At 50.4% G+C, this 11505-nt stretch overlaps 1 protein-coding gene across 2 annotated transcripts in view; it reads left to right on the plus strand.

Annotated features, from left to right (window-relative positions):
- Positions 1 to 11505, plus strand: part of PFKFB4 (6-phosphofructo-2-kinase/fructose-2,6-biphosphatase 4) — a 38607-nt gene that overhangs the window by 9704 nt on the left and 17398 nt on the right. For both annotated transcript variants that reach the window (XR_003307027.1, XM_026448713.1), the window contains exons 4-7: positions 5041 to 5107; positions 9927 to 10001; positions 10385 to 10441; positions 11079 to 11200. Coding sequence is in view for 1 of the 2 variants with exons in the window: in XM_026448713.1 (XP_026304498.1) it covers positions 5041 to 5107; positions 9927 to 10001; positions 10385 to 10441; positions 11079 to 11200 (321 nt within the window). In the remaining variant the exon portion in view is untranslated. The remainder of the gene's footprint in view (positions 1 to 5040; positions 5108 to 9926; positions 10002 to 10384; positions 10442 to 11078; positions 11201 to 11505) is intronic.

Consider the following 11505-nt stretch of genomic DNA (forward strand, 5'->3'; position numbering starts at 1 on the left):
AGAAGCTGGGGACGGGCTCGTTGCTGCCTTTCTGCAGGCATACCCTGTGGCTGCCCTAGAAACCCTCTCTCCTGTATCCGAATCCTGGCTCTGGCTGGGCCACAGGGCCATTTCCTATTAATCAGCCCAAAATTTCCCAATTAGCAAAATAAAAGGACCAGAGTTTTTAAAGTAGAAAACCTGGGAAGAGACAGCTGTGTTTCCCAGAGGCCCAGTTACTCACACAATGTTGAGGTCCTTCTCTGACACTGGACACAGCAGAAGATCTAGAAAAGTGCATGCAAGTCCGGGTGCAGTGATTCACGCCTGTAATCCTAGCACGTTGGGAGACTGAGGTGGGTGGATCATTTGAGACCAGGAGTTTGAGACCAGCCTGACCAACATGGCAAAACCTCGTCTCTACTAAAATCACAAAAATTAGCCACATGTGGTGGCGCACACCTGTAATCCCAGCTACATCAAGAGGCTGAGGCATGAGAATTGCTTGAATCTGGGAGGTGGAGGTTGCAATGAGCCAAGATCGCGTCTCTGTGCTCCAGTCTGGGTGATAGAGCAAGACTGTGTCTCAAAAAAAAATGTATGCAAGGGCATGAGTACACATATTCTAAACAGGCACACTCATACTCCTGCACACAGTCCTATACCACACACAAGCCCCCATGCACACATACACGTGGGCACATGCACGCATGTGCATACCTCATAGGCACATATCTGGATATGCATATACCATATGTACAGGGTATATACACATGCATACCCCCTGTGTACACAGTCACATTATACATGAGGGTATATGTACATGTGTGAGCACCTACACATATAAATACTTGGGCTCACGTGAGCCACACGTGATTCAAGGGCCATTACACACATGCAGGCGCACATGTTCTCACCCTGTATATCCATATACACCTGAGCAGGCTCATACATGGTGTGTTGGCATTCCCCAAGACTGCCCTCAGGTTCAGTGATTTGCTAGGGTGACTCCCAGGACTGGGCATATAGCTGGACTCATGGCTAAGACTTAGTACGGCAAAAATGACACAAAGCAAAATCAGAAAGAGAAAAGGGGCCTGGGGTGAAGTCCAGAGGAAACCAGGAGCGAGCATCAAGATTCTCTCCCCATGGAGTCACACAGGATGCACTTAATTCCTCCTGCATTGAACTGTGACAACACGTGTGAAATGTTGTCTGCCAGGGAATTTCATCAGAGACTCAATGACCAAGGTTTTTATTGGGGGCTGGTCACATAAGCACCCTGTGCCTAGCATGTACCAAAATTCCAGACTCCAGAAGGAAAGCAGGTATTCAACATAAACCATGTTGTTTGTATAAACAGTCTATGCACAGTGAGCTCCTCTTATAATTCAGGGAAAGGTTTTTTTTTTTGAGACGGAGTCTCGCTCTGTCGCCCAGGCTGGAGTGCAGTGGCGCGATCTCGCCTCACTGCAAGCTCTGCCTCCCAGGTTTACACCATTCTCCTGCCTCAGCCTCCCGAGTAGCTGGGACTACAGGCGCCTGCCACCACGCCCGGCTAATTTTGTTTGGTAGTTTTAGTAGAGACGGGGTTTCACAGTGTTAGCCAGGATGGCCTCGATCTCCTGACCTCGTGATCCGCCCACCTCGGCCTCCCAAAGTGCTGGGATTACAGGCATGAGCCACCACACCCGGCCAATTCAGGGAAAGTTTTATATCACTAGAGGGAACCATTTACCATCAATTTCCCCGATCCTGGCCAAAGGCCAACCTCACAAGCAGGCCTTTTGAAGGGGACCATTCTCACACCTGCTGTGTTAACTCTTCCACACGCATGCAGTCACCCACTACACATGAAGGTGGTGCACACACATGCATATCTCAGAGGCACGTGTGTGGGCACATACACACTTGTGCTCACCTGTATGCACATGTGGATCTGTGCACATGTACACACCAAGCGTGATCACATTTGTGCTCACACAGTCACATAGCACATGAAGAGATGTATACACACACGCCACGTGTACACACATGGGCACCCCCACATGCATACTCTGTATATGCTTGGACACACACACACACAAACTTATACACATGGGTGCATGCGCACACATCCTGTGTGCACACATGCAGGCACACTCATTCATACCTGTGCCCATTTAGTCACACACTGCACACAGGGATTGTGCACGCTCATGTGTGTGTGCATCTGTGCTCACACATGGGCCCAGGGAATGCTCACACAGGTACACTCACAGATTTACATGTACATATTTGGGCACAACACAATCACACATATCCACCCACACGTGTGGATTCATGCACATATGCATCTCTTCACCCCATTCGCACTTTGTCACACACACACACGTACACACATGCACGCACACACACACAGGCTCCCAGGCTCTTCCCTCAGCATCTCCACCGGGGCCCTGAGGTATCTTCTGCATGGTGGTGTCATGGCCAGAACAGCCCACAAAAGAGATCTTAGCCCAGAACATGGGGCTCTAAGTGCAGGTGGTGAGAAATGTCCCCACCAATGCCAGTTACCTGGACTCTCAGAATTCAGATGTTTTTGGCATGAGGAAGAAAGCACCTTGAGGCTCTAACTGAAAGAACTGTTGGGGCAAAGAAATGGTTACAAGGGCTGGACATAGTAGCTCACGTGTGTAATCCCAATATTTTGGGAGGCTGTGGCGGGAGGATCACTGGAAGCCAGGAGTTAAAGACCAGCCTGGGGAACATAGTGAGACCCGGTCTCTTAAAAAGAAAAAAAGAAAAGAAAGGTCACAAGGAGCCATAAGAGTAGAGCTCTTTTCAGTGCCCTGGACTCAGCTCTACCACTGATTTCTCTGTGGTCTCCAGATCAGCTTCTGCCTCTATATTTCAGGCATATCGTCCTGATGAGAGCTCTTTGACTTTGACACGCTGGGAGTTTAAACACAAAATCCAAAGATCAGCAAAGTCAGGAGGGCTGCGCACTGTGGCTCATGCTTGTAATCCCAGGACTTGGGAGGCTGAGGAGGGTGGATCACTTGAGGTCAGGAGTTCAAGACCCACATGGCGAACATGGTGAAATCCCATCTCTACTGAAAATACAAAAAATTAGCTGGGTGTGGTGGCACATGCCTGTAATCCCAGCTACTCGGGAGGCTGAGGCAGGATAATTGCTTGAACCCAGGAGGTGGAGGTTGTAGTGAGCTGAGATCATGCCGCTGCACTCCAGTCTGGGCAACAAAGTGAGACTCTGTCTCAAAAAACAAAAATCAAAAACAAAAAAACACAAGGCTAGGAGATCTAGCTTTATCCTTACATAGAAAAAGGGAAGATAATAGATCAAAAGGTAATTTAGCTATCCTCAGACCTCATAGGAGAAATTCATAAGATAAGAACAGGCCGGGCGTGGTGGCTCATGCCTGTAATCCCAGCACTTTGGGAGACTGAGGCAGGTGGATCATGAGGTCAGGAGATCAAGGCCATCCTGGCTAACACAGTGAAACCCTGTCTCTACTAAAAATACAAAAAATTAGCCGGGCGTGGTGGCGGGCACCTGTAGTCCTAGCTACTCGGGAGGCTGAGGCAGGAGAATGGTGTGAACCCGGGAGGTGGAGCTTGCAGTGAGCCGAGATCACGCCACTGCACTCCAGACTAGGAGAGAGAGTGAGACTCTGTCTCAAAAAAAAAAAGATGAGAACAATCCTGGCTGGGTGCAGTGGCTCGCGCCTGTAATCCCAGCACTTTGGGAGACCAAAGTGGGCAGATCAGTTGAAGTCAGGAGTTTGAGACCAGCCTGGCTAACATGACGAAACCCCATCTCTACTGAAAATACAAAAATTAGCCAGATGTGGTGGCAAGCACCCATAATCCCTGGTACTTGGGTGGCTGAGGCACAAGAATTGCTTGAACCTGGGAGGCGGAGGTTACAGTGAGCTGAGATTGTACCACTGCACTCCAGCCTGGGCAACAGAGAGTAATACTCTGTCTCAAAAAAAAAAAAAAAAAAAAAACAACCTTATGTGTCAATCCATTTTGCAGCAATAAATGAAAAAGCTGAGAACTTATAAAGATTGTGTAAGCCTGGGCAACATAGCAAGACCCCATCTCTAAAATAAATTTAAAGATTAGCCAGGTGTGGTGGCATACCCCTGTAGTTTCAGCTACTCTGGAGGCTGAAGCAGGAAGACTGCTTGAGCCCAGGAGTTTGGGTTGCAGTGAGGCATGATCCCACTGCTGCACTCCAGCCTAGGTGGCAGAGCGAGACCTTATCTTAAAAAAAAAAAAAAAAAATCTGAAAACTGTATAGTCAGTGTTCGGTCATAGGTGGGGGATTCCCATTCTGGAGGATATGGATATGATAGAAGCAGAGATGCAGAACCCTCCCCCAGAAGGGGTGGTTTGGGGAATTCTCTTTCAGGAAAGAAAGTTGAGCATTAAGCCTAACACTGCCTGAGGGCCAGCACTAGCGTTCCTCCCATCCCCACCACCAACTCCTGACATGCACACCAGAAAACGGCTGCTTTTAAAAATGCTTATTTTGAAATACAAAAATTAGCTGGGTGTGGTGGTGCATACCTATAATCCCAGCTACTCAGTAGGCTGAGGCACGAAAATTGCTTGAAACTGGGCAGAAGTTGCACTGAGCCAGGATCGCGCCACTGCCCTCCAGCCTGGGTGACAGAGCGAAACTCAGTCTCAAAAAAAAAAGGAGGCCTATTTTGATAATCAGGGAAAATATATGACAATTAGAAATCATGAATATGGCACAATGACAGCATGGATTTGCACACAATGAGAAGATGAGGGAAAATACAGAAACACAGTGCTTAAAAAAATGTTGCTACTGGCCAAGAGTATATAGCCTTCCACCTCACAGGAGCAGAGTTAGCCAAATACTGAACATTATCCGGAGGAAAGAGAAGAGAAATTTTGAAAAGAGAGCAAGAGATCTTGGGACTGTTCCTTCTCCTGTCATGTCTCCTCCTGTCGTGTGTCCCTGGCCACCCTCCTACAGCCAGGGTCGGGTGCTGGGCTGACCCTGTGTTTTCTCTCCTGAAGGCAGTGTGCCCTGGCAGCTCTCCGTGACGTCCGGCGGTTCCTTAGTGAGGAGGGGGGACATGTGGCGGTGAGTGTGACACCCTAGTGACAGCTGGGAGTGACACATGGGAGCCCACCCACATCTGTGCCTTTGCTCATCAGGCATCTGGAGGGGAAGGCAGGGTGTGTGTGCCCCAGATGCCCTGGGTGCCAGCCCTTGGGAGGAAGTCTACAACCGCTATGCAGGAGGAAGCGAGAGACTGGATGTGGGCCAGGAGTTTCCCTCTGGGCATGTGGTAGCTGCATTTGACCCTACAGGACTTCCCTCTGGATACTTATATTGTTGGCCATCCCAGAAGTTACAGGTATCAGGTTGCTTAAGTCTTTAGTAAATGTGATTTCTCCTGGTGTGGAGAGAGTCCTGCCCAGCATTATTGGTTGTTGCAGGAACCCACCGAATCCTGGGTTAAGGGGATTCCACCTGTGTGTTGGTCCCTCTAGTCAGATGGAAGGGCGAAACAGGGTTGAGCTGGGGTGTCTGTGGGAAAGGGCTCTGCCCCAACCTTATATAGTCAAACACAGGGGCTGTTCTTTCCCTTCCTTTTTCTTCTTGGAGTCATGCCTTCCGGAGTTCTCTGTCCCCAGCTACAATCTGTGCCTGTAGCACAGCCATTGCCCTTCTCTCTCCTGGGTTGAATGTTCTGCCTATGGATCCCACATCATCTTCTCCTAGACTTACTGATTTGTTTCGTTGAAGCACATCCACCAGTAACTTCCTGAGAAAGGTGCTTGGGGAGGTAAATTGTGTGAGACCTTGCATGTCTGAAGTGGCTTTTTTTAATCCTCACATTTGATGGTTGGGTATAGAATTCTAGGTGGAGAGGCCGAGACGGGCGGATCACGAGGTCAGGAGATCGAGACCATCCTGGCTAACACGGTGAAACCCCGTCTCTACTAAAAAATACAAAAAACTAGCCGGGCGAGGTGGCGGGCGCCTGTGGTCCCAGCTGCTCGGGAGGCTGAGGCAGGAGAATGGGGTAAACCCGGGAGGCGGAGCTTGTAGTGAGCTGAGATCCGGCCACTGCACTCCAGCCTGGGCGACAGAGCGAGACTCCGTCTCAAAAAAAAAAAAAAAAAAAAAAAGAATTCTAGGTGGAAAGTGCTTTTCCCTTAGAACTTCTACAACATCACTCTGATGTCTTACGGCTTCTAGTGTGGTTGTGGAGAAGTCTCACATCATTCTAATTTGCTGATCTTCCTAAAAGCTTCATCTCTGAGAGGGAGCTGAGAATTTCTCATGCCCCTTCCTCTTGGGAGGCCTTTAGGGTCTTCAAGGTGATGTGGTTTGTGGTGGGTCTTCTCTCCTCCACCATACATGGTCCTAGGGGGCCCCTTTTCATCATAACACTCTTGTTGTCCAGGTTATGGAAATTGTTATGTATTATTTCTGTGACAAATCACCTCTGCCCTTTTCTGGCAACTCACTCCATCCCTACTCTCATTTTCTTTTTTTTTTTTTTTGAGACGGAGTCCCACTCTGTTGCCCAGGCTGGAGTGTAGTGGCCGGATCTCAGCTCACTGCAAGCTCCGCCTCTCGGGTTTACACCATTCTCCTGTCTCAGCCTCCTGAGCAGCTGGGACCACAGGCGCCCGCCACCTCGCCCAGCTAGTTTTTTTTTTTTTGTATTTTTTAGTAGAGACGGGGTTTCACCGTGTTAGCCAGGATGGTCTCGATCTCCTGACCTCGTGATCCGCCCGTCTCGGCCTCCCAAAGTGCTGGGATTACAGGCCACCTGGCTAATTTTGTATTTTTTTTTTTTTTTTTTTGAGGCAGAGTCTTGCTCTGCCGCCCGGACCGGAGTGCGGGGGCCGGATCTCAGCTCACTGCAAGCTCCGCCCCCCGGGTTTACGCCATTCTCCTGCCTCAGCCTCCGGAGTAGCTGGGACTACAGGCGCCCGCCACGTCGCCTGGCTAGTTTTTTGTATTTTTAGTAGAGACGGGGTTTCACTGTGTTAGCCAGGATGGTCTCGATCTCCTGACCTCGTGATCCGCCCGTCTCGGCCTCCCAAAGTGCTGGGATTACAGGCTTGAGCCACCACGCCCGGCCTACTCTCATTTTCTGAGCTGCTTTTTCTAGAACTCCTGGTGGCTGCATGCTAGCTTGATTCTAATTTTATCTTTTTTCTCCTTATTCTCTCTCTCTCTCTTTTTTTTTTTTTTTTTTTTGTTTGCTTTGAGAGACACTTCTTCAACATTATCTTACAAGTATATGAGTGTTTTTTTTTTTCTTTCCTTGAGACACGGTCTTGCTCTGTTGTCCAGGCTGGAGTGTAGTGGCCCAGTCATAGCTCACTGTAGCCGGTCTCCTAGGCTCAAGTGATCCGCCCACCTCAGCCTCCTGAGTAGCTGGGACTACAGGCACGTGCCACCATGCTTGGCTAATTCTTGTATTTTTCATAGAGACAGGGTTTTACCTTGTTGCCCAGGCTGGTCTCAAGTTCCTGGTCTCAAGCAATTTGCCTGCCCCAGCCTCTGAAAGTGCTGGGATTATAGGCATGAGCCACTGCACCTGGCCCAAATTCCTTTTTTTTGTTTGTTTGATTTACTTTCTGTTTTTCTTGTTAAAGGTTTTGCTGGAGTGTCCAGTGAGCCCTGGCTGGATGCCCTTTTTAAAAAAAATGATGCTGGGCTGACATGGTAGCTCATGCCTGTAATCCCAGCACTTTGGGTGGCCAAGGCAGGAGGATTGCTTGAGCCCAAGAGTTTGAGACTAGCCTGGGCAACATAGCGAGACTCTGTGTCTACAGAAAATTTTTGGTTTTTTGTTTTGTTTTGTTTTTTTTGAGATGGAGTCTCGCTCTGTCGCCCAGGCTGGAGTGCAGTGGCCGGATCTCAGCTCACTGCAAGCTCCGCCTCCCAGGTTCACGCCATTCTCCTGCCTCAGCCTCCCAAGTAGCTGGGAGTACAGGCGCCCGCCACCTCACCTGGCTAGTTTTTTGTATTTTTTTAGTAGAGACGGGGTTTCACCGTGTTAGCCAGGATGGTCTCGATCTCCTTACCTCGTGATCCGCCCGTCTCGGCCTCCCAAAGTGCTGGGATTACAGGCTTGAGCCACCGTGCCCGGCCAGAAATTTTTTTAAATTAGCCACTGTGGGCCAGGCACAGTGGCTCATGCCTGTAATCCCAGCACTTTGGGAGGCCAAGGCAGGCAGATCATGAGGTCAGAAGATCAAGACCATCCTGGCTAACACAGTGAAACTTCATCTCTACTAAAAAAATACAAAAAATTATCCAGGCATGGTGGCGGGTGCCCGTAGTCCCAGCTACTGGTAGGCTGAGGCAGGAGAATGGCGTGAACCCCGGAGGCGGAGCTTGCAGTGAGCTGAAATCATGCCACTGCACTTCAGCCTGAGCAACAGAGCAAGACTCCTCTCAAAAAAAAAAAAAAAAAAAAAAATTAACCAGGCGTGGCTGGGCGCAGTGGCTCACCCCTGTAATCCCAGCACTTTGGGGGGCCAAAGTGGGCAGATCATGAGGTCAGGAGTTCCAGACCAGCCTGGCCAACATGGTGAAACCTCACCTCTACTAAAAATACAAAAATTAGCTAGGTGTGGTGGCACATGCCTGTAGTCCCAGCTACTCAGGAGGCTGAGGCAGGAGAATTGCTTGAACCCGGGAGGTGGAGGTTGCAGTGAGCTGAGATCACGCCACTGCACTCCAGCCTGGGCGACAGAGCAAGACTCTGTCTCAAAAAAAAAAAAAAAAAAATTAGCCAGGTATGGTGGTACATGCCTGTAATCCCAGCTACTTGGGAAGCTGAGGTGAAAGAATCACTTAAGCCCAGGAGGTTGAGGCTGCAGTGAGCTATGATTGCTCCACTATACTCCAACCTGGGCGACACAGGGAGACCCTGTCTCAAAAAAAACTTTTTTTAAACAAAAACAAAAAAATGATGCTGTAACCCGGATGTGGTGGTGCACAATTGTAGTCCCAGCTACTCAGGAGGCTAAGTTTAGGGGATCTCTTGAGCCCAGAGGCTTGAGGCTGCAGTGCATATGATCTTGCCTGTGAATAGCCATTGCACTCCAGCCCAGGCAACACAACGAGACTCCATCTCTGAAAAGAAAACAAAAACTTAAAAAATAAAAAATGATGCTGTTAAAAAAATGGCTTAGACATGCTGGTGGGTGGGCCGCATCAGAGGATGCTTCTCAAAGAGTTCCAGATGGGTCAGTGCCCAGCTGGATGGGGTTGGGAAGGGGGCCTGGGCCTTCAGCTCTTCTTTATCAGCCAGCCAGTCTTCCCATTTCCTCCCCACCTTTGTCCCTTTCCCTAGCAATGCCAGCGCACCCTCCTGAGTTCTCTGGTCCTGCGCAGGTGGTATGATCTGGTTGGCGAGAACCTGTGTTTGGTTTCCTCCATGACTTTGAGTCTGTCACCATGGATCTATCTGACAGAATGTTGTAGATGCCTCCATCTCCTGTCCTCTCTTTTTCTCTTTATCTTTCCGTTCCCATTTTACTGGGGTGTCAAGATGAAGTAGAAATAAAAGTAGATTCAGTTCACCAGGTTTAACTGGTTTCACTGAAATTCCTGTTGGTCAAACACAAACTGAGTGCCCACTGTGTGCAGAGCAGCTCTGAGTAGGTTCTTCTGTACTAAGGGTCTGCTCCCCTGCTGGGAGCATAGGCATCCTCTCCTTCCAGCTTCCTTGGATCATTCTCTCCAAGGAAGGGGAGGGCCAGCCCAGCCCTTGTAAGTCTGAAGGAGACTGGCCAGGCAGGTGGCCCTGGCAGCAGCTGGTCTTTGTAGGAAATCCAGTCCCCAGAGAGCCTGTGCTGCGGCCCTCAGGTGACTCCTACCTTCCCCAGGGCCAGAGGCTGAGTTAACCCTAGTTTGGTCCTAGGTTTTTGATGCCACAAACACCACCCGAGAACGGAGAGCAACCATCTTTAATTTTGGAGAACAGAATGGCTACAAGGTGAGACCTCTTTGGCTCCTCTCCTTGGTGGAACTGTGGCATGCCCCCTGCCCTCCAGGGTTCCTTTCACCGCCTGCTGATGCATAAGGGGCATGGGGCTGGCATGGCTCCTGAGTGTAATTTGGGATGAGAGGGGCTGTCTCCACCTGGGGTTTGCTTTCCAGACGGAAGGGTGTTTTGGTGGGAGAGTCTAGGATAGGGCAGCACCTGCTTTAGCTCCGGACTCCTTGACCCTGCCTCCAGCCCCCTGAAGCAGGGTTTCAGGGCCTGGCTGCTGGTCAGCATGGGCCTCGGGGGATGAAGAGCTCCGAGCAAGGCAGGAGGCCCTGAACATGTCCGTGTTCCTCCCTCCCACCATCCTGGCGCTTCTGGTCCTGCCGCAGACCTTTTTTGTCGAGTCCATCTGTGTGGATCCTGAGGTCATAGCTGCCAACATCGTGGTGAGTGGTGCATCTGACCTTGTCAGAAGGTCGTGTGTGACAGGGACATCCCTTTTCAGGTTTTGGCTACCCTTAATTTGATCTTGAACCTTGCGGGGGTAGGGAGGCAGTGTAACATCAAATGCCGGGTCAGGTGAGCCTTGCCCTCTGTGGACCACTGTGTGGAAGGCTGGGTGGCTGGTGGACATTCACTCACCCCTCCTCCCCATCGTAACCACCTGGACACTAGGACAGCACCTTCAGCAGGGGTGGGAGGGTGGGTGAGGGGCATGTTTTATATTTCAGAGAAAGAAAGACTCAGTCTTCCCTTCTCCTCCCCCAGTTTATCTCAGGAATGGCCATATGGGTCTGGGGAAATGAGAGTTCAGGGTGGGGAAAGACCTCCAGGCCTCCCCCGTACCCACAAGGATGAGGGACTTCAATCCCTGGACCCTTAGTGATACCGTCTCTGCACTCGTATGAGAACTCAGACCAGGGAGCTGCTGGACCAGCCCCCAACCTCAGCTTCCAGCCTCAGGTCCCCCACCCTGGTCTCTGGCCCAACCTCCTCCAGCCCCTGCCCCGCAGTCTCCTTGGTCTCTGGCCCCGCCTGGCTTCTGACCCTGATATGTCCTTGCTCTGTGCCTGGCTTCGGCAGCAAGTGAAACTGGGCAGCCCTGACTATGTCAACCGCGACAGTGACGAGGCTACCGAGGACTTCATGAGGCGCATTGAGTGCTATGAGAACTCCTACGAGTCGCTAGATGAGGACCTGGATAGGTGAGTCAGGGCAGTGCTGGGCCCTGCAGCTGCGATGACGGGCAGCAGGGGTCATACTTGGTTGCCTCCTGTGGCTCCCCATGGTGGTGGCTGGGGGACCAGAAAGCAGAGATGGTCTGACTTTCTTGTTTATTTCCTTGGGGCAGAAATTTTTGGCCAGAGGTCACTTGCAGAACACTTGTTACCTCATCCGAAACTCTGCGAGTCAGGATTTTATACTATTCCATCATGAAATCAAGCCGAATTTCTATGTAGGGGGTCTTTTTTTTTTTTTTTTTTGAGACAGAGTCTTGCTCTGTCGCCTG

The sequence above is a fragment of the Piliocolobus tephrosceles genome, chromosome 2 (genome assembly GCF_002776525.5).
Source record: "Piliocolobus tephrosceles isolate RC106 chromosome 2, ASM277652v3, whole genome shotgun sequence".
NCBI lineage: Eukaryota > Metazoa > Chordata > Mammalia > Primates > Cercopithecidae > Piliocolobus > Piliocolobus tephrosceles.